The 21,389-nt window shown below is 40.6% G+C and overlaps 1 protein-coding gene across 1 annotated transcript in view; it reads right to left on the bottom strand.

Annotated features, from left to right (window-relative positions):
- Positions 1-4,193: 4,193 nt before the first annotated feature.
- Positions 4,194-21,389, bottom strand: part of GCLC (glutamate-cysteine ligase catalytic subunit) — a 32,514-nt gene continuing 15,318 nt past the window's right edge. The window contains exons 4-16 of the mRNA XM_027455103.3: positions 21,004-21,117; positions 20,121-20,179; positions 19,893-20,029; positions 16,969-17,043; positions 15,929-16,045; positions 15,027-15,165; positions 14,397-14,509; positions 13,604-13,696; positions 12,761-12,865; positions 9,766-9,847; positions 9,567-9,670; positions 9,351-9,471; positions 4,194-5,929 (exon numbers count right to left, since the gene is read on the bottom strand). Of these exons, the coding sequence (XP_027310904.1) occupies positions 5,724-5,929; positions 9,351-9,471; positions 9,567-9,670; positions 9,766-9,847; positions 12,761-12,865; positions 13,604-13,696; positions 14,397-14,509; positions 15,027-15,165; positions 15,929-16,045; positions 16,969-17,043; positions 19,893-20,029; positions 20,121-20,179; positions 21,004-21,117 (1,465 nt within the window). The 3' untranslated portion in view covers positions 4,194-5,723. The remainder of the gene's footprint in view (positions 5,930-9,350; positions 9,472-9,566; positions 9,671-9,765; positions 9,848-12,760; positions 12,866-13,603; positions 13,697-14,396; positions 14,510-15,026; positions 15,166-15,928; positions 16,046-16,968; positions 17,044-19,892; positions 20,030-20,120; positions 20,180-21,003; positions 21,118-21,389) is intronic.

Below are 21,389 nucleotides of genomic sequence, written 5' to 3'. Positions count from 1 at the left end.
ACACATCAACGGGAGGCACAGCGATTCATGCCTCAAGCTGCACATGGCTGCAGCAAGCTGTTACCACAGCTTTCAGACTACTGAACTCCTTTGGTTGCATTGGGACAAAAGGAAGATTAAACACTCCCTTTCTGCGTGGATGTAAGTCTGGAAACAGATGCCAGATCCGGTGGCATCCCAAACAGCGATGCGCCTGGTAGATTGTCCCTTCCTCTGGACAGCAGGACCCTGGAGGAAGTGTTCCTCTCCCTACGAAGAGCAGCTCACCCTGGTCCACCTTGCCAAGAGTTACAAAGATTTATAAAAACAGGAGCACAGAAGGCAGAGCCTTCCCCTGGATACTCTGGTACACAGCTTGAGTCCTTCAAGTTTCCTTTCTGTAGTGTGGATTTTGCTTTTCCAAGGCAGGTTGAGGAATAATGTCTTATTCTAGTGCTGGGTTCGGCTTCAGGGCAAGCACCGCGTTGCATCAGCTCATGGCAAGGCCAAACACGCCGTGCTGCTGGAAGCTGGAATCGCAGCCCAAGGGATGCAGCAGGACTGCCATCTCTCCCAGGCATGCCACACCTTCATATCCCCACAGCCTGAGAGGAAACAGGCACATACTGATGATACCACGCGTGCCTGGATGACAGGAAAGTGGGAAGTCAGAACAAGTTCCCAGGATATTGTGGATGCTTCGCAAAAATCCCTCCTGCCCTGCCTTGCCCTACCCGCACTCTGCCTTTCACATCGCTGAGATGCTCCCGGTGCGAGCAGCAGCACGGTGGGGATGTGTCCGGGGTCGGGAGCCCAGCACTTGCTCTCCCCATCAGAGCTGCCTCAGAGACTGCTGTGGGTTTCCCCACGGCTACTCCAAAACCAGCCCCAGCCCTTGCCCAGCAAAAGCAGTGGGACCTGTGCCAGTCGGGCTGGCCGTAAATAAAGGGGAAAAGACAAAAATCTGCAAAATGTTAGTTAGTAATTCTCTGAGCTGCAGTAGACAGAGTTGTTTCTATTTATTTATTTATCTCTAAAGTGACGTTTGCTGTCCAGAAGCGAACATTTCAAGAGCAACACCTCCCTACTTTACGCCTGAAAGCAGAGCTCCCGGGTTCACCCCGCAGAGCTGAGCTGGGTGTGCCACGGCCGGGAGCACTTGGCAGCTCCGCAGCCTGACTCAGAGGGGACAGTTTTGCTCTCAGCAATGCAATCAGCTGCACTAAACCCCTGGAAGGGACGGGCTGCCCTTCTTGCAGCCCCCAGGAGAGCTGCACGAGAGGGCTGGGAAGCGGCCGGAGCTGCTTGCTGAGCTCCCTGAGCTCACGCCAGGACATGACGGGATGTGCATGGACGGCATGGGCTGGGACTTGGACCGGGGGCAGATGCTTGGGGACAAAATCCAGAGAGGATTTGGAGCTGAAATCCTGAAGTTTTTCTCCTTATTCCTCCCAGGACAGTTATGTTCTCTCCCAGCTCACCGCGTTGCCTCTGAACTTAGGAGGCCACCTAGGGCTGGCCCTGGGCTTAGCAGTGAGCTTTTCCTAACCTCATCCCTCCTCATGTCGTGAGCAGACCCCAGCGAGGACTGTGGCTTGTTTGGGGGATTTTTTGCTTTGCCAACACTTTTAATACTGTCACAACTTAAGGACCCCGTCAGAGTTGAAAGTGCATCTCTGTCGTTCACCCTGGGATGAATTAGAGGCCGGGGAGCTTGGTAGCCTGGTTTACATCTGGGACACGCAGCCACATCTCCCAGTCACCCAACCCAGGCCTGGCCTCCCCCCAGTAACATCCCTTTCCGCGCTGCTTCGATTCGGAGGCTCTCGAGCTGGTGCCAGGGGGCTGAGTACGAGCCGGGCAGGCCGCGGGGTGCTGGCGGTGCGGAGGTTTTGCTGGCACAGCGCCCTGGTTTCCATCAGGCAGCTGCACGACGGGCTCTGGGCACGGAGTCGCAGTGCCTTACACGGCCAAGAGAAACACTCGGAGCTCCCGGCCCCTGGATGCCCATGTCGTGAGTAAACCGGGGCGGGGGGGTGAGGCGTCCGGCCCTGCGTGTGCGTGCTTCCATGGGAAAGGACTGGGAAGCGTGGAGCCCAGCCTCGTAAGTGGTGTAAGGGAAGGAATAAACTGAGCTGAAAAATGCCGGGGAGCCGGAGGTCATCCTGGCACAGCTGCTGCTGCGTGGGGAAGCAAAGCATGGGAAGGAGCAGGCGGTTTCAGACTCTTCGGCTTCACTCCTTCACGCTTTGTTCCCTACCACCCCCAGCCTCTTTTTCTGCACATGACCTCTCCTCCTTAAATAAATTCCCAGAGCCTCTTCAGGCGGCTCTGTGTCATCACGGGCTCTCCCTGTGAAAAAGGGAGAGCTTGGCCGTGAGTTCCCTGCTGCTCTCAGGTCACTTTGCACCTCTGAGCAGCAGAAAGTGGGGCTGGCAGAGCTGCGAGCCTGGCAGCGTCTTTATTTAATCATGTCATTACTGGCCTCTAGCAACACAAGGGCTCTCAAAAGTGTCTGACCATTGCAGGAAACACACAACCAACGAACACTTAATTTATCAACAGGTATTAGACACAAATTTTACTTTTTGTGCAGGACAAAGAAAACTAAAATTTGCACCCTCCCAGGGCAAGAGCAACATACAAAACACAACCCCTTGCTATGCACTTGGACAAGGTGCTATTTGGGATGCCTTCATCAAAATCTGTGCTGTCATCCTCATAACAACCTGCTTTCCTTTTAATCTAATTGCAGTTAATAGGAGCTTGGACTCCCTCCAGAGAAAGAGCAGTTGCTGTTGCTTCAATATTTATAAACTAACATTTTTCTAGCCAAAAAACAAACTCTTGGAAGCCAGCGATCAGGAGCCATCACACATGAGCATGCCTGTTAGCAGCTTGTCCCTGGTCCTTTCCCTCCCTTTGCTGCACCGCAGTCATTTTTGCCTTCTCACTGTCAGGATGACTACAGATTTCCCTCTAGGTGTATGCAATGGGTAGATTTTGGAAGAGCTTTGATTAAATTGAAGGGCCAAATTAATAGATAGATACACATGGACTTAGAAAAGACTAAATGCTGTATCTTGCTTCACATAAGATGTAGATTTTCACCCCATGTTCAATTCATTAACAGCATTTATGGGTGGTTGAAGTTTTCTTCCAGAGGTTGCATTTAGGTTTCCAAAGGAAACATTTCCCCAGGGCTATTTACATGTTTATTGGGGAAACCATGTGGGAAAGCAGCTCTGGAGCTGGCTGCACGAACTGACCCCATCCACTCCCAGAGACGCAAAGTGCTCGCACTGCTCTGTGCATGCACACACAGTGAGCCACATTTTGGAGATTTAGGCCATGGTACAAGTGTAGCAAAAATAATTCAGGAAAGAAAAGGTACTTGTACTCCTGTAGGTTACTGTCAAGAAAAACATGGCTGTCAGGGTATTGTTTATAGTGTTGACACCTCAGGAAATCAGAAAAAACATCTTCCAGCTGAAAGCCAAGTGGAAGGCAAGAGTTGAATCACTGCGGTTGAACTGGGGCCAAAACATTGTAGTGTTTATGGGAAATGCAAAGATCACCACGTTAATAGAGTTTTGGGATAAGGAACCAACCACCTTTCACCTCAGGTGCTCTGTGCTTCTTCCCCTCCCTTTGCGGAGGAGTCAGTATCTCCGTGAGAGCACCTGGTGACCGCAGGACCCCAAAATCCTGAATCCATAACTTGAGGCAGCGTCGCGTGCTTTGTGCTGAAGGTCAGCCAGAGCCTGCCAGCACCAGGTTGGCCTAGGGCTTGCTTCTCCACCTCTGAGTGGGCGAAGACACCGCAGGCTCCTCTCTAAGGGCTTATTCAAAGCCTGCCCTTCCTGCAGCAACTCAGCGCTGCCCCAGGGCCTTCACCACACGCCTAGAACAGGCTGGGGCACATACCTGAACTCCTCATCCAGCAACCACAGACACCTTAACAAAGGAGCAGCAGCCTCGTGTCCGGCCTTTCCCATCCTTTCTGAAACTATGAACGCAACACATTGGACACCAGAACTCAGGGCTTTTAAGTGCCAGGACAACAGCTAATAAAACTTTGGCTACCAGTCCTGAGAAGTTTCACTGTACAAAACCAGAGTCTGCCTTACACGAGCTCTGCTTGCTGCACATGCAGCTCTTCTGCTTCTTTGAATCTGAGCACAGGGGTTCAACTGATGCAAGTGACCAACACGTACTGCAAATTTTATTTTTATTTCCTTATTACAGAAACTAAATTAGCATATGCCTACATCTTGATTAAAACATTCACCACTGCAGAAAAAAAGCATTTTATTCTCTAAAGCACACCTGTGAACACAGAACAAATTCTAATGTCAGTACATAAAAGCTTCTTCTTAGTGCACCTCTTCATTGCAGTTCCTCCATTAGTTGTTTGTAAAAATTATTACACCTTAGGTAATTATATATGCTTGCGTTAAGCTTTGCAATCCACTTTTAGGAGTCAGTTAAGAAGCTAAATTAAAAAGGGCCCATTAATTTGCTTTATTTACACTTGCAATGGCTAAATTTTAAATATGCTACAGTCACTCCCAGCACTGGCTCCCAATTCAAAGGATTAGTACACTCCATGATTTCCTTTATCTGCTTTATAGAAGGGATTAAGTTGCCCATACCTATAGCTCCATGGTACCTCAGCTAGCTACATGAAGTACCTTGTCAGAAATAAACTTGCTGACATATTTTAATAAAAAGACAGATGAGAAACTTGAGCTTTAGGAAGAACCAGAAGGTCCTTGGTTTTATGCTGCAGTTGCTGTCAACTACAGTAATGTGGGAGCAGTGCCACAGTCCAGAGCAGTTGTCTGTGCTATCCTTGTAGAGATATTTATGTTTGCTTCCCAATTCTTCCTCTCTTTCACTGCCTCTCCCCGCTTACTGTTTTTTTGTTAAATCATAAAGAAACACTCAGGCAAGCTTCTGAACCATAACAACATACTTGCGAGGGGAAAAAATGATGCTGCTACAGGGAGATGTCTTCATGTTAGTCCTTTGCTGCGGGAAATGCAGGTTACTAAACCACAGGGCAGCCCTTACCTAAGACTACAGTTATCAGGAGACAGGCAGAGTTGTGTTATCTGAATAAAGATTGATCTCTTCCTCCCAATTTTACGCTCTATGACTGGATGCAGGTCTTGTGGCAACTGAGAAACTGTTGTAGAGATTGAGAAATTTGATGCACATGCAATTATCTGTTCTTACATATTTTCAAAACCAGAATGGAAGGAAGAAGTCTCTGTGAAGCAGGTAGGTCCAAAAGTTTTTTTTTTTTTTCTTACACAATAAGGTAGATTACTCAGCACATTCCAGATTAAAAAAATTACAGTAAACATTCAGTAACTGGAATGCATATAATATACAAGTACCATTACATTTACAAAGCTGTCCAGGACAATTTTTCTTTCTAGAATAAGCATAAAAAAGTTACAAGCTAATTCACAATAACTTTAGATACAATGCTTATTAAAATACATTGATGTTAATCATAAAAATATTTTACTATTTACATGTACATTGTATAAACCTTAACAATAAGAATATGCCCTATTTAGGATGCCTTAAATGAATATTTAGGCAGATTGGCCCATTTTATAGTGCAGTATCCCTGTTTTGGTCTTCACACCATGAAGCTGTATCAGATTCACAGTATCTTAGCTAGTGCTTTGCTAAAAGGCTTGAACTTTCTAATATCTGAGAAACATTCATTACAAAGAGCCGGTTTTGTTTCCGCTTTGTTTCTTGTTAAATCCTACCCCCAACAGTTCAGGGCACTCCGCCTGGCCTTGTGCGATCTGGTTGCACTTCCAGATAAGGCTGTAATTCATCTCATCTGTTATCACGCTGTCTTGCTTGTAGTCTGGATGCTGTGCGATGAACTCCCTCATCCATCGGGCAACTGTCATCAGCTCTCCTGTGGGCAAGATCAAGTCAAATTTCACAGTTTATACATCTAATTTAGCAGTAAAATGTTGTGTGCATTACATACACAATTAGTGAATAGCCTATATTTTTAGGAAACATGCTACTATGTGTATTTTTTTGCTATACAATGACTAAACTTCAAGTATACTTCAGCTGACGTATCACTGATAGTCCAAAACTCATTTATCTGGTATGATCTTCAAACTTTCAGGTCTTTTAATGAGACAGAGCAGAGAGAAGTGTTACACCCAGCTGCTGCAGCAGGTGCTACTGCCTTCTATTCAGGGTCAGGAGGTGACACCCACTACTTGCTGGAGACCTGACTTCTCAACGGGTAGCAGCTGGAGGCCAGCTGGATGCCAGTGCTTAGGGAGCTGAACCTTGCTCCTGCACACAGCATTTGTAAAGAAACCTCCATCAATACAAGTTTAAGGTAACTCTGGAGGCAAGACATTGCTTGAAGAGCCTAGCTAAACCTTTACTGCTCCCTTATTAGAGAGGAAAGAGCCGCAGGCTTCTACTACACTTTTTTTCTTAAGAATATTATTAAAAAACAAAAGGAATCAAGTTAGGGAAAGCAAGGATGAACAAACAAGAAGTAAAAAGCATTCTGTGTGTCATCAGTACTGCTTGAAGATATCCTATGAATGGTTTTGAACAGAGGCATACTAACAGAAATCAGAAAAAATATGAAAAGAACAAGAAAGGGAAGTGTAATATGTAAAGTTATTAGAAATAAAAACATCCTCAGAAAACAAGTCATGTTTTTAAACAAATGAGGCCAATGTTATACACTTCTATATAAAAAAGGGGCAGAAGAAAAATATGCAAGGCACATTTGGTGAAGGCACTAAAAACTTGAGAGAAAGCTCTCAAACAAATCAGAAGCAGAGGGCTTGCAAGAAAATCAGCGAGACCAGGAGATGAGCAGAGCATAACAAGAGACGTTCCTGCACTCCCAATACTGTGAAGCTCATACAACACTGACACCTGGTGGTCACACAGCCCCACCACTCTCCACCGAAAATAAATGACATTGTTTCTACCTGTATACATCTGTATAAAACTGTATAAACCCTCACCTTGAACTCCTCATGAAGTTCTCAAAAAGAGTATACTAGAATCAGGAAAAAAGCACCACAGACTGACAAACATTTAAGACGACTTCCAAGTGGAGAAAGAAAGGACAAAGAGTATCTCAAGGGTGGAAGAGATTTTGAGAAGCTTGCACAGTCATCAACATTGATCAAAAGTGAATAGAAAAACATTATCATCCCACAGTGCAGGAACCAGAAGCCCTATAATGAAGTTACTGGGAAGCGCATTTAAACATAAAAAAATAAAGGAAGTAATTTTTTTCAAAGAGCATATAATAAAATTGTGGCATTTTTTATGACTTTGTGGGAACAAAAATATAGTTGCTTCAAGATGGATCTGACAGAGATCGTGGAAACCATGTTTGTGAGCTGTTATCATGCACCATGCTAACTGTGCTACCTATGCATAAATACAAAAATGCCCACACTGCAGACAGCAAGAGCTGGGAGAGCAAACCAGGACAAGGATAACCTGCTGCAGCTCATCCTAACACTACTTTCTGTACCAGTTGGTGGTGGTCAGCAGCTGCTGCTTGCCTAGCACATCTGTAGTCTCACGGAGCGTGGTGACAGTCACAGAGCAGCTACACTGAGACCAGGCAGGGCAATTTCTAACCATGCTGTGAGAAAAGCAACCAACAAACTATGCCAGGGCAAGGTTAAATCCTCAGCAGCTAGGGCACCAGCATTCAACTCTCACAAGTGCTCTGTGTTCACCGTTTGAGGAGAGTAGTATGACAAGTGGCTGTTCTGTGGACATGTCTCATGCTAGACAGCCTGCAATTCAGGAACATTTGATTTCAGATCAATGGTACACCAGAAAAATCCAGAGCTCATGATTGAGAAATATGGCACAGTAACATGACGCCTAATGCTTCTTATTCCGTGTATTGTTGTTCTTATGAAGCTTTACTTAACAATTATTTCAAGCTTAGAGTTAAGATATACACCCTAGAAGATCTGTTCTCACACCTTCTACATCTGTGTAAGTCTAAGAGGGTGACTTCTGCAGTGTCCACAGCTTCACATCACAAAGCAGAGGTTCTTTGGAATGGGAACACCTGTGACACAGGGCTGAGCCTGGGCAATTAGCTCTCCACAAACAAAAAGGAAAAAAAACTTTAAGACCATTCCTTTTTTTTTTTTTCCCCAGCAGCATTTTTCTTAATGAAAAATATTAAAAGAGAAGTACTTTTGAAGCATTGCTACTTTGAGGGTTGATGTGCCTCAGATGTTTTCTACCTGCCAGCTTCTTTCCTCCCTCTCAGTTAAGCCAGGCATCAAATCCCTGGGCTGTGTTATCTGAGGGACAGAAGCCTCCTGCAAACAAGCAGCCTTAGGACACAACATTTTCAGTGAAAGCAGGAATTAATTATAACTTGTTAGCATTCTGAAGTGCTACTAAAGTATTAAATTACCAGGCAAGGAAGCAGCCTGATTTTCATCTCACCTTTAAAAATGTCTTTAGGTAGAAGGCTCTACAGCAATTTCCAAGAATTAAAAAGGAATAAAACATTTAAAACCAATGAATGCATCATAAATAAAAATCTGTGTCTCGACTTTTAAGACTAAAACTAACTGTCTAGATAAACTTACAGCAAGAAAGGCACATGAGAGATTTACACATCAGTATAAAGCTGCCACGTGCCCGGTTTTAAACGAAATCATTTAGCCTGCATCTCCTATTCAGGATACTGTTGCATTTTAAGGAGCAGCAGAAAAAGCCATTATACCACCTATCTGGGAAAACACTACAGCAAGAGAAGGGCATAGAAAGGGCCTGGTTTACTTTGACCTGAAGGCGTTTCACTACTTCCAGAAGGGCTCTCTTATTGGGGAGCTAAAGACAAGGCCCTGTGCTCTGGCATATCAGAGCTTAATCCAACTTAATGCAAGCATGTTTGGGAACTGCACCAATTACCTGGCTATCAGACCCAGCCTCATATACCCTTAAAACATTTGAGTTCCAGGAAAAAAGTAGTTTATGTACAAATTACTACAACATAGACAGTACACTGGCAAAAGCAGCAGTGCTGAAAAAAGTCTTGGAGATATAATTGCAGCTTCAGGGGTAGTGTAACAATTACTCCTGATTTAAGTCCTAAATAGATCATGAAACATTTATGATCAGAATTAAACAGGACCGAATATAAGCCAGAGAATGCATTCCAGTCCTTTGCTCCCATGATTCCACACCTACCCAGACAGCCACAGTTGCCACCAGTTTTACCAACTGATAATTAGAGAACATCTCAATTATTTTCTAAGTAGAAAAATGCCAGGAAAACAGGTGTCTGAAAGTGTCAAACATACCAGATGCTCTCTTTTTTATTAACTTCAGGTAGTTTAGGATGGTGCATCTTGTGTCCACGTCCACTTCCATGTTTTCAAGGTAAGAATTCAAAATTGGGATCAAACCAGGAAAGACTCCCTCCTGTATAGGAGAACACAGTTAACATGAAACATGGTTGATCAGATTTCTGAGAGGATGGAGAGGAGGGGTGTGTTCCAGGTAGAAGAGGTTATGACCTTCCCATTGATAATTGTATCGATGCTCATTAAGATGTACTCTTCTGTGTCTGTGCCTGTCCCATTCTGCGCAGAGCCACATCCATCCACAACAACATTTCCACCTTTATAAGTGACAAAGGGAAAGGAAGAAGCAGTTAGAAGGCAAGAGATACACTAATCATCAACAACTATGTTGCCAGATCACTGGCTGGGATACCTTTGCAAATATCCTTTCTGAAGTAAAACATTCCCTGCCGGACAGCATCTCTTTTCTGGGCCACCTTCATATTTTCATCCACCTGGAAAAAGAAATATTGCAGAGATTTGTGAAATTTTTGAAAATTAGATTCTCCAAATCCTCACATTTTGGTCTCATTTACTGAAATATCCCCTATGTTTTTTATTATCTCACCCCGGAAGGCTAAACTCTGGACTTTTTTTTTTTTATTTTATTTCCTGTGCAAAACCATAAGGAGATCACATTCTATAAATGTAGGCCTTCAGCAGAAAAGGTAATAGTATAATGTAAGTACATGCCATGCTAAGCTTTTAAGTTGGATTGAAAACAGGCAACAGGTTGCATCCCATCTGAAAGTTCTTTGCATATTCAGATGCAACCTAAATGAGTACAGACAAAGAAAACTGCCACTTTCCTAGCCATAGTTTGTTGCTTTTATTAACAAAAATCAATGAAATCTTTAGAAAAGTTAATGCTGAATTTGAGAAAAAAAACCTTTCAGAAACAGAATCCCAGTAACACTGTATGAGAATTATATCTATCCCATATCTGAACATCTGTTAGAACTACCTTATAGCTCTTTATCTAAGTTACATACTTCCCAAGAAGTCTACAAAGTACAAAGCACTGCTCATAAGTTTCCAGACAGATTTTGTCCAAGTTTTTTTTTAAACAGGAATGTTCTTGGAGAATTAACAGCACTTTGCTTTGGGACACTAACTTTACTATGTTGTCTTTAGAAGAAGGTATAAATTTGCTGAATTCTTTGCTCCACCTCTAATAGAAATAAAATCTTAACTCTTGCCTTTCAAAGCTTTGTTTGTCAAAAGCCTGGTTTTGTTCATGCTGTATTATGAAATTTGTTTACACAACTGCTAACTGAAATACAACAGTACTCAGACAGAAAAGATCAGCATGAGATTAGCCCCATAAACCTTTATTCTTTTAATTATAAGAGGCGGGTTTACCAATGGTTGTGCAATTTGGTGTTGCATTACCTGCTACATTGCTTGGCAGGCTCAATTTGGTTTCTCCATCAAAAACTCTTCATATTTTTCCTGCACCCAAGCTCTTTTTTGGTCATAACTCGTGTTCATTAGTTAAAATATTTTTGCACTTTTAAGACATCCCACTTAACATAACTGTGAACTATAAGTGCTAATCTACTGTATTAAGTATGAAATCTGAACTCCCCAACATAAGGAAGAGAATTTCTCTTTGTGGTGTTAGTATGATTTCATACAGAAATAGATCATAACAGTAATCATACCATATATATATATATATATATATATATATATATATATATATATATATATATAGTTGTTAACTGGCAACTTCATTTTTTTTCTCAGTTTTGGTTAAAACCATTAGAAAAGCATCAGGACTATTGCTACGCCACAGCCAGCATTAGCAGTGTTTTCTGTTACACAGCCTGTCAAAAACCTTCTGCTGTACAAGATCTTCTTTAAAGTCATCTATAACATTGCAGGACTATGCCTTTAAAAAGGGATTTTCTGGTCAGGTGCCTCCGGAAGGCGTACAAAGACTGTTTCCTTCAAAACAGTTCAGCAATTGTGAGGCCGATATTAAGGAAAAAACAAATTTTGCATGGCTAGTTGTAGTTGTGACCAGAATCCAGAGTATCTGTTTTCAATACTGAGTAACGCTGAGTGTGCTCAGCTTCTTTCCCTCTCCCCCAAACAAAAGCAAAATATAAATAATGTGAGATATAGGCCATAGCCACATTAAAATAAATAACTAAGGAAGTTATAGTTTTAGCCTTCACAGATTACTTTCCCCACCCATAAAATGGTGGAAATATCTCCTTTCCCATTCTTCAAGCAGATTTGTGACAATGGGCTTTTATCAACATTTCTGTAGTAGTCTGACATAGTTGGGCACCACAGAAATTCCACCAGCAGCAGCAGGCAGGGCTTCAGGGAAATATTTTGTTCAGCTTTCACTAAATAAGCATGAAGCCTCACAGCAACCAAATAGGAAAAGAACAGTACTGCATGGCTACTGCTCACTGAAATGCAGCAGCAGGTCTGCAGAAAGAGTTTGCAGTTGACATGAAGGCAATGGCTTAATACTTTTGTGAAAAAAAGAATGACTAACTCTCCACAGACCTCTTTAATTTGGCAACTGTGATAACATCTCTTCAGCAAAGCTTATACACTATTTATTCCTTCCTCCCTTTACAGAACTTGCACTAGAACAGATGCCTGAAGTTTAACTTGTTATTTTTTCCCTGGATGCAAGACTACAAGATAAACTTAGGAGGAGAGCTAAAGTACCTGGCCACCAGCACTAGATGGCACAAATGAACATTATTACTGGAAGAATAGATTTAATACAATGCCAAATTTTTAAATATGTAAGTCAAAAGGAATAAGTGAAGAAAGAACAAGGAGGCATGAATTTGTATAAGCTGCTGGAAAGGTGGATCTTGGTGGGAAAGCAAACATGGAAAAGTCAAGTTTCGCAACCTGAAAAAAATTAGTTTTATAATTTATGTTGAAGTACCTTTGGCAAACATATTTTGGCTTTGTGTAAGAGGAACAAAGATAAGATGCAGCAAATTTTCTTACTGCTAAGAGCTGAAGGCTAAATTCAGATTATTTCTTCTAAGAACAGGTAAGACATTCTTGCTTCTGATAGCTTAAAAATTTCTGTGAACAGTTTATAAATAACGGCCCATCAGACATTTTTAAGGGAGCCATAAAATGCAAATGGGAGAAAGCTAACTATCTGTCTGTAAAGCCTAACGCCATTAGATAGCAGTATTTTTTAATATAGTGTAGAAGTGAAGTTGATGCCAATTATTGGTCCAGATTTAAACTGATAGAAAGATAGAAATGATTGTTCTGTAAGTGTACAAATATTAATTCCTAGCTTGCAGAGGATAGCAATCAACTGGGATGCAAATATTTTGCAATTAGCTCTACTACATCTGACCTTTCACACCTACCTTGGACAAAGGAATGAGAAAATCCAGTTTGTATGACAGAATCACTCTGGTTAGCAGTACCACAAACACAACGTATGCAGAGTTTTCGAAGTCTGTTAACTGGACCTAGACATGAAAGGATTAGAGACTGAATTACTCTAGTGGGAACATGCTCATAGAATTAGATGGCTATCTGGGAGAGTTTAAAAGTGTGACTCAAGCACTCATGTTGATACTTGTATTCACACACACACACACACACTACTAGCAGAGATGGTGATGTACATGCTGGAATCAAGGTCTTCAAATGCACAATGCAGTGCACACACTTCAACAAGCTCAACCTTTTAATCCAATGCCAAAGCACACTCGTGTTTCAAAAGGCTAATAACTTGCATCTTTGGGCTCTCTGTGTAATTACACATGCAGAACAGCTTTTAAGTTTCTACTTAGGGGATTCAGTTCAGACAGCTCTGAAATAGACAGCTATAAAATAAAAGCACTTACAAAACACAAAATAGTGACTGTGGAATTGTTCAGTACCAACAGAAGTACTGGATAAATAAGGTCCCTGGAAACTAAATGGCTCTTTGTTTGCAATAGCTTTAGTACAAGCCTAATTCCTTTCCCCATCACCCCAAATCCATTAGCATGCTTTGCTGTGCTACAGTGGATTCTCCTGTCAGTTGCATTCCCACAGTCCGTGTCTGATTAAACACTGCTGTCCAGTTCATTTGCGTCTGGCAATTCAGAGGGGAGAAAACACAGCATAAGTAATAAGGGCCTGATACTTGATGACAGCAGACCCCATACTCTTCCACTTAAAAGTGAACGTGTTTTTGTGTGTATTGACTCTTTCCTTACCTCCATAGGCCTGAATTCCACTCTCCATCCTATATCCGAATTTGGAGGAGGTGGCTTAAATCTCATTGTCTGCCAGTTTGTAGACTGTATGTTCTGCAAAGCACATGAAAAAAATCTGTCACAGTCTAGATACGCATCAATCTATAAGATCAAAGCAAAATGAACAAACAACTACTGTCTTAGTCGTTTCCCAAGAACAACTCATCAACTTCACAGAGAAATGCTTCCAAACTGAGTTGCTCAACTTTCTAAAAACTATAATGTAACTACTCATCCAAGAAGCAGATATGCTGTACTTTCTCATGCTATTTTGTTTGAAGATTACATAAAAGATACTAGGATGTGTTGAGATTATACTGGCCTTTCCATAAGAGATCAATTCATCCAAATGTAGAAATACACAATATTACTATAGCTATTACTTCATAATCATTTTAAGATTATACAGATTTTAATAAATCTATGTAAGACACACACACGTGAATAAGAGAAGTCATGCAAAACATTTTTCAGGAAGTCACAAAAAATGCAATTCCCCATAACAATGGGGATAATTAGTTTGGGCCCTTTGTATTTTGTTGGCTATAAAATATGCTATCATCTTCTTCAAAGTAAATGGTGAAACAAAAATATGTGCTTACAACTACAAAGTCACATGCTAAGCAAGTAGCTTAAGTGAAAAACTCCAGAAAAAATATTCTTAGCTAACAGTCATCCTCCAATTAAGCAGTACTATAAAACATTTCACACACACACCTCTACATCTATTAAATTCCTCTAAATCAGATACAACCTCAAAATGATCAGATTCATTTGCATCATCAAGATGTATTTTCTCCTCAAACAAAGTCAGTGGGTCTCGAATGAACAAGTGTGCAATATGCTGTGCCAAAAGGTGGTCAATACCTACAAAATGAAAATTCAGAGAAACATTTCAGACATTGCAAAGCAGGCTCTTGGAAACAACTTGATTTATAAGAACCAAAAATGAAAAATTCCAATTCCGCGATACTATCTTAACCCACCACATCCTGTTAAGGTTTAAATGATTACTTTGGGAAGGAAGGAAATGATTAAAGAGAAAAATGAACAAGATCTCCTTTGGAAGTGGCAACTGGATATTGGCGTGGCTGCCATTCTTTCCGTTTTCTGATGCAACTCTGTGCCATGTTTCCTAATGCAGTTCTGCTCTCTCCACAAAGATAAACATTAGTACACAAAACACTAAGCTTCCTGAATTGGAATTAGGGACAGTTTCTAATTCTATTTATTTATTTTTAATTTCTCAATACCACAATGCACAGATACTTTGAGTAGAATCACTATCAGGGAAGCATGATCAAAACAAAAAGTTAAATGTAAAAATATCCCCACACACTGCAAGCATAATTCTAAACCTGCTCATAATGAAGCAAACACTTACCTTCCTTTATTAGGTGCTCGTAGATATCTTTGTCTATTGTCAAATCAATGTCATTGTATTTCTCACCACATTCAGATAGATAACTGTCTATGGAATCATATCTGGATTTACTGATTCTATAATGGTTGTTCTTCAGTGGCTATATAATTTAAGAATACAATATTTTAACAGCTTGTTAACAATGTTACCTAAGTTTTGCTCACTAATGACACTTATGTGAGAATTATTATCCTGTTTAAAATATCCTACAGCCTCAATTAAAATTATTCAAAGTATGAGTCTTAAATGGAAACATTTTCCTGACGTAACAGAACATTATTACCCCGACTGTCTGGAAAGCATTATTATACCTATTGCAACACATACTGAGACAGTTTCATTCACACATTGTTAGAGATATTCTTAAACTGTGTAGCTCAAGAAGTATTTCTAGTATTTTTGTTTGCTTGTTTTTAATTCCCTAAGTGTCCTGGATGCCAATTCCTGAAGTTCTAGCAACTGTCTCTCTTCACGTAGCTCCAGTTTACACTACTAGATTACTCAGCATCACCCACTATTTAACTCAAAGCAATTTTTGCCTTTTGGGCTTAAGCACAAAATGGAAATTTTAAACACAGAAGGACAATTTTTAGCAAGCTGTGGAGGAGTGAAAGTGGAGTTTTACTGGAATTCCATATCTAACTGAAAACATATTTGCTAACATAAGCTGTACAACCAAGATGACTGTTTGCACCATCTCTCGTGCATCTACCACAATGACTGCCACATTCCCTCATTAGGGATTCTGATGACCACAGGCAGAATTTGATAATAAAGGAAGTTAAAAAATTTTTGCCTGGAAAAAAAAAAAAGCCAACACACAACAAAAAAAATAATGGACACCTACTACTTAAATCACTTACCTCCAGCCCCCTCTCTTCTCGTGTTCGATCATCTACAGATGCAGAGATTACTCCCCAGCGACAATCAATATCAGACACATAGCCTCTGTAGAACGGAGATGCAGCACTCAATGCCATCTGAAAGAAAATAGCCTGATATGAACACAAAGGACAAGCCAAGGAACCAAACACACTATCTTAATCCCATAGGGAAGGGAAATTTGCCAGTCCAGAAGTAACTGAAGTACACACTACAGTTTGGCATGTAAATGAAGCCCATGCCACAGTCTCTCAATTGTTATCTCCATAAAATGCCTAGACGAAAGGTCAGTATTACTGACACAACAGCTTATGCTTTCCAAATGCACTACCTCTACAGATGAGCATTTAAGGAACAGAAAGTTGATACAGGTAGAAGCAATTGCGTAGGAAAAAAATCAGCAAGGATTGTGCTTGCACACTCCTTTAATCCCTGGAAGTTCACTTGGCAAACATTTTATTTCTGTTTAGCTTATCTGCCAGGCATCTTAGCAACAGAGCTGGAATACACCTCACTGGCAGCAGGAGTTCTTCCTGAACAGGGCAAAACTTTATAACACCCATTTCCACATGTTTACAAAAGGGACAGAAGGTGAATCTATTATATGAGACCAAAGCTAAAGTTTTTGAAAATTGTTTAAGGAGCGATTTTAACAAGTTTCCATGAAAGATTCTCCAAAAATTGTTTCTAAAGTAATTCAACTAAAGTCTTGTGCATGTGGGAAGCAGGGTAGAGGTGGAGAAACAGACATCTTCTGCTTTGTGGTATCACACTTTTCTTTAAGGAAGACTGTAACACACAAATACACACGCAATCCAAAGTGATAGCTCAGATACATTAAACATATTTCATCGTTAAATAAACCATACTGTTAATGTGACAACATAGTAAGAGACACCAATGCTTTCCCCAGAGTATTAAATTTGTTGCTAGTATTTAAGCTCTTAATTCTGATTTTATTTTTCACACGTAGTGGCTTGCACATAACAAATATCTGATGTGACAGAAGTGCATTACTCACCACAATGGGACAGATTGTGGCTAGCTGATCATAGAGATACCTCGCTTCAGAAATGCTGCAAGCCTGGAATGTCACCTGATAGAGAGAGGAAGGACAGTTGTTGTAACAATTTTTATAATCTACCAGCAGCATTTATATTACAAGGTTCTTTCCCCACACTTCCCACGTGTACTAAAGCATTTTATACCGCAGCACTTAGGCTGTGACACCAGATACATAAATACTTGCCAGAACCAAAGAAAACTGAGTTAACATTTACAATACACACGGACTGATAATGTGCATTCAGGAAACAAGCCAGGAGCCTACTCATTTAAAACAACAGCCAAACTGCTGCAGATACAACATTTATTTTATGTGACAGCTCATCCTCTTTTAAAGAGCTGTCTTAATTTCAACATGCCTCTGTTTGATCCTGCAATTGAGAAAAATAAATATTTATGTGTCTACTGTAATATATATTGGGCCCCTCGCTACAAGAAGGACATCGAGGTGTTTGAGCGAGTCCAAAGAAGGGCGACGAAGCTGGTGAGGGGCCTGGAGAACAAGTCCTACGAGGAGCGGCTGAAGGAGCTGGGCTTGTTCAGCCTGGAGAAGAGGAGGCTCAGGGGTGACCTTATCGCTCTCTACAGATACCTTAAAGGAGGCTGTAGAGAGGTGGGGGTTGGCCTGTTCTCCCACGTGCCTGGTGACAGGACGAGGGGGAACGGGCTAAAGTTGCGCCAGGGAAGTTTTAGGTTAGATGTTAGGAAGAGCTTCTTTACTGAAAGGGTTGTGAGGCATTGGAACAGGCTGCCCAGGGAAGTGGTGGAGTCACCATCCCTGGAAGTCTTCAAAAGCCGTTTAGATGTAGAGCTTAGGGATATGGTTTAGTGGGGACTGTTAGCGTTAGGTCAGAGGTTGGACTCGATGATCTTGAGGTCTCTTCCAACCTAGAAATTCTGTGATTCTGTGATATGTTAAAGTTTTTAAAGAATACAGTTTTGCCTGTATTAGAGACCAGGATACAACAAAATGAAGCATTATTTGCATGAACTATTAATGATACGGAAGCTCTACCACACATAAGCCCCTGGGAAGCTATGATTTCTTAGCGACTTTTGGTGAAATTTGCTCAGGGCAGCATCAAACACAATCTCAACACAGATTTCAAATCTAGAGTCCCCAAAACCATATACATTATTCTTAATCTTGCACTGAAGTCCTCCTCATCTGCAAGTAAGCTTCAAAAAAATCCATATCCAAATCCTCCTGAGCTTGGCACATGAAGCCTGAATAAGGACAGAAGCGCAGCACTTTGTCTAGACACTCGCGGGGGACATCATCTTTCTCCCCATCTGGCAAGAACTGCGCCATCACTGCACATGATCCCAACTGAACTGATCAGGACATTTCTGACCTTGAAAACTCCTCCAGCCAAGTCACAGCCTAGGTGTGTAGTGAGAAAGAGACAAAAGGAAGTTTGCATAGTACCAACTCCAAAAATTAAGTGGGGAACACGTTTTTCTTCTAGTTGGCAATTAAGAATTAACAGTTAATATGTAAGCAGCTGCTTACAGAACCTACCAGCTTTTTCTCCATTCTCCCTTTGATGGTAACAAGGGTACTGAATTTGAATTCAACCATTGATTGTAAGGATGGTTAATAGTAAAACAGTATTCTAAAATTAGGAATTTAATATATTTTTAAACAATCTTGTACAACGACTGCAAGTTAAGGCTGGACTGCTTTTATTGGTCTTAAATAATAAAAAGAGATGGTATAAAACAGGCTGTATCAAGCTTAATAAATGTGTATAATATTGCCTGTTTTTACACTTTACTACTTATTCTCCCTAGTTTATCCAAATGGACAGGAAACCTTACTTAGCTGCAGTCAAAGACATTTTATCTATTCACCTTTTAAACTTTCTTAATCTCAAAGAGACTTGTTTGGAATGTGGTTATTTCTGGCAGTGCTGTGAAACAAGAGGAGCTTGGAGAATTTCCTTTCCCTAGGGACTTAACACTAGGCTCTTCCTCACTCTGCTTCGAAGTTAATGGTGACAACAGGCAGATTTTATTGACAGTTGCACACATTGCTACTGCCTAAGCCATCATCCCCTAGTATTGGGTTACTGTGAGAGAAATTATAGCAATAATTAAAAAAAATATAAAGCACAACAGCAAAAAAGATACTGAAAGAATTAAAGCACTCCCAATATACAACACCTGGATTTAAACTAAAGTTACCTGAACTCAGGCAAATGAATTAAAACAATAAAAATAGGGCATGCATTAACAGGAGAAAAAAAAAAAAAAGATAATATCTCCCAGTAAACAGTAAGAGCTACCAACATGGATTTGGTAAGTACATGGTACAAGAAGAAGGCCTCTCAGTAGGTAGTTAAAACTACGTATGAATGAGGAATGTGTACACAGGAGTTAACACAATTTGAAAAGAAAATTAAACTACAAAGAAGAGAGCTACTTATTTCCTAAAGATGGTCCAATAACTTCTTGTCACTTAGTTTTTCTTGGAAAAAGAAAAAAATAACTGCAAAACGTATAACCAAAAAACCCCACGCATTTCTACTAGACAGTTTGTTTTCATTCCCACTGTGTCCTTTGGTTATGCCTGAAGAAAGAAGTCAGTGGAAGATCTTTCACACCTGAAAAATGCTGGAATTCCAACAGAAGGTACTTGATCAAGTGAATGGGATGTGACTAGTTTGAGCAAATCCTTGCAGTAAAGCATTCAATTACATTCAAAAATTAGCAGAAAATAAACCTAGATTTCCCGTTTTGCCATTCTGAAAACACATAAACTACATTAAGCTAGAGTGATTAGACATAAGGCAAATATTTAAAAAAAAAAGAGGGGAGGGGGGGAACAGCTTAGGGAAGATGACATTCAGTTACATCTCAAAAGCAGATGCGTTTTACCTGAAGACAGCAGTTGCCCATTCCAAAACCCATAGCATCCATATAGATATAGTCTGGTTTAGCTGCTTTTGCTGCTTCTCCATCATCGTTGGGAAATGTTTCGATAAATGGTGACGGCGTGTTCTTATCTTTAAATACTGGTTGGAAAACACAGGTACTCAGTAATTCAGAGTAACAGACTGAACATTTTTTTTGAAAAAGAGTAAAAGATACATTGGATTTACTCACTTGGTACATTTATGACAACCTTCTCTCCTCTTCGGTGCCGGATATTTCTTGTCAGTGTACTAGAACAAGAAGAATTCAATGAATCCAAAGGTTTATCTTTATGAAAATAGTTTCAGAGTTAATTTTCATGATTTCAGAATATCAGCTTCCTATTGGTTTTAGGCATTTTCCTTCAGGACCCTTCTTTCCCTGGTTTACAATAGACTATAACAGACAGCACTGAATTTTTCTTCAGTGAAGTCAAACCCACTTAGAGGAACTTAATAGGCAGAAGCAATAGGCTACTGACACGAAGAATACAAGGGTGAGTGAAAAGGCATTGCTTAGTTTTTAAACAGAATGATTTTGTTTCTCCTAAGTCCTATCCTTATAATCAAAGCTCCTCTTGAACTACATAAGTAGTAGTATAGTAGTATACAAGTAGCATACAAATAGTACAACACCATGCTCCATTCCAGAGTAACTTGGGTAAGTTCAGGACACCGAGATGTTTATGGAATAAAATGGACTGTGACATACCTGAATAGATTAACTAGATTAATATAAATAAAATTAATAAAATAAGATTAGCTAGATTAACTGTGAACAAAGAGGTTAATCATGGGATTTCAAACTGGAAACAATTTTGCAGTAGCATAATCAACACCTTTTGCCCCATAATGGCATGAACTACTATATAAAGTTACTTGAGCTTAAGTTTACTTTACGTCACTTTGACAGAAAATACATCATCACAACCATCTCTGTCCAAGTCCTTGGGATACATGCAACAACTAGCCATGTAGTTCTCTACTGCAGGTATGCCTACAATTCTATAGCACAGGAAAAAAAAAAAAAATCAGCTTCTCATTCAGACTCCTGAAATCTCCTGAAATGTTCTTACCTAAACCTAGGATGTTTATTGATGGCTTCATCTGGAAAGAAGAGAGACTTTGAAGCTCCTCCTTCTACTGGCGTTGGCTTATATTCTGGCACCGTAAATCCAGGACACCCTAACCTATATAACACAACAATGAGAGTCCAAGTTGTAATGAATACAGCCTGTGATTTTAAAAGGGTCAGATGACCTAAGATTAGGATCTCAGTATACAAAGGGAAAAAAAAAGATTTTAAAAAACTTGAATCTAAGTCTGATTACTTCTAAAGTGCTTTTCAAGACTGTTACCTGCCCATCTGGAATTGCCAGAAAGAGTTACCATAAAAAGGTCAGTGCTCGTCAACAGGTGGCTTCTGTGGTAGCTAAAACAGACTTTTTTTTTTTTAAAAAAA

This window comes from Anas platyrhynchos, chromosome 3 (genome assembly GCF_047663525.1).
Source record: "Anas platyrhynchos isolate ZD024472 breed Pekin duck chromosome 3, IASCAAS_PekinDuck_T2T, whole genome shotgun sequence".
Classification (NCBI taxonomy): domain Eukaryota; kingdom Metazoa; phylum Chordata; class Aves; order Anseriformes; family Anatidae; genus Anas; species Anas platyrhynchos.
This window is presented reverse-complemented; position numbering and strand designations above follow the sequence as displayed.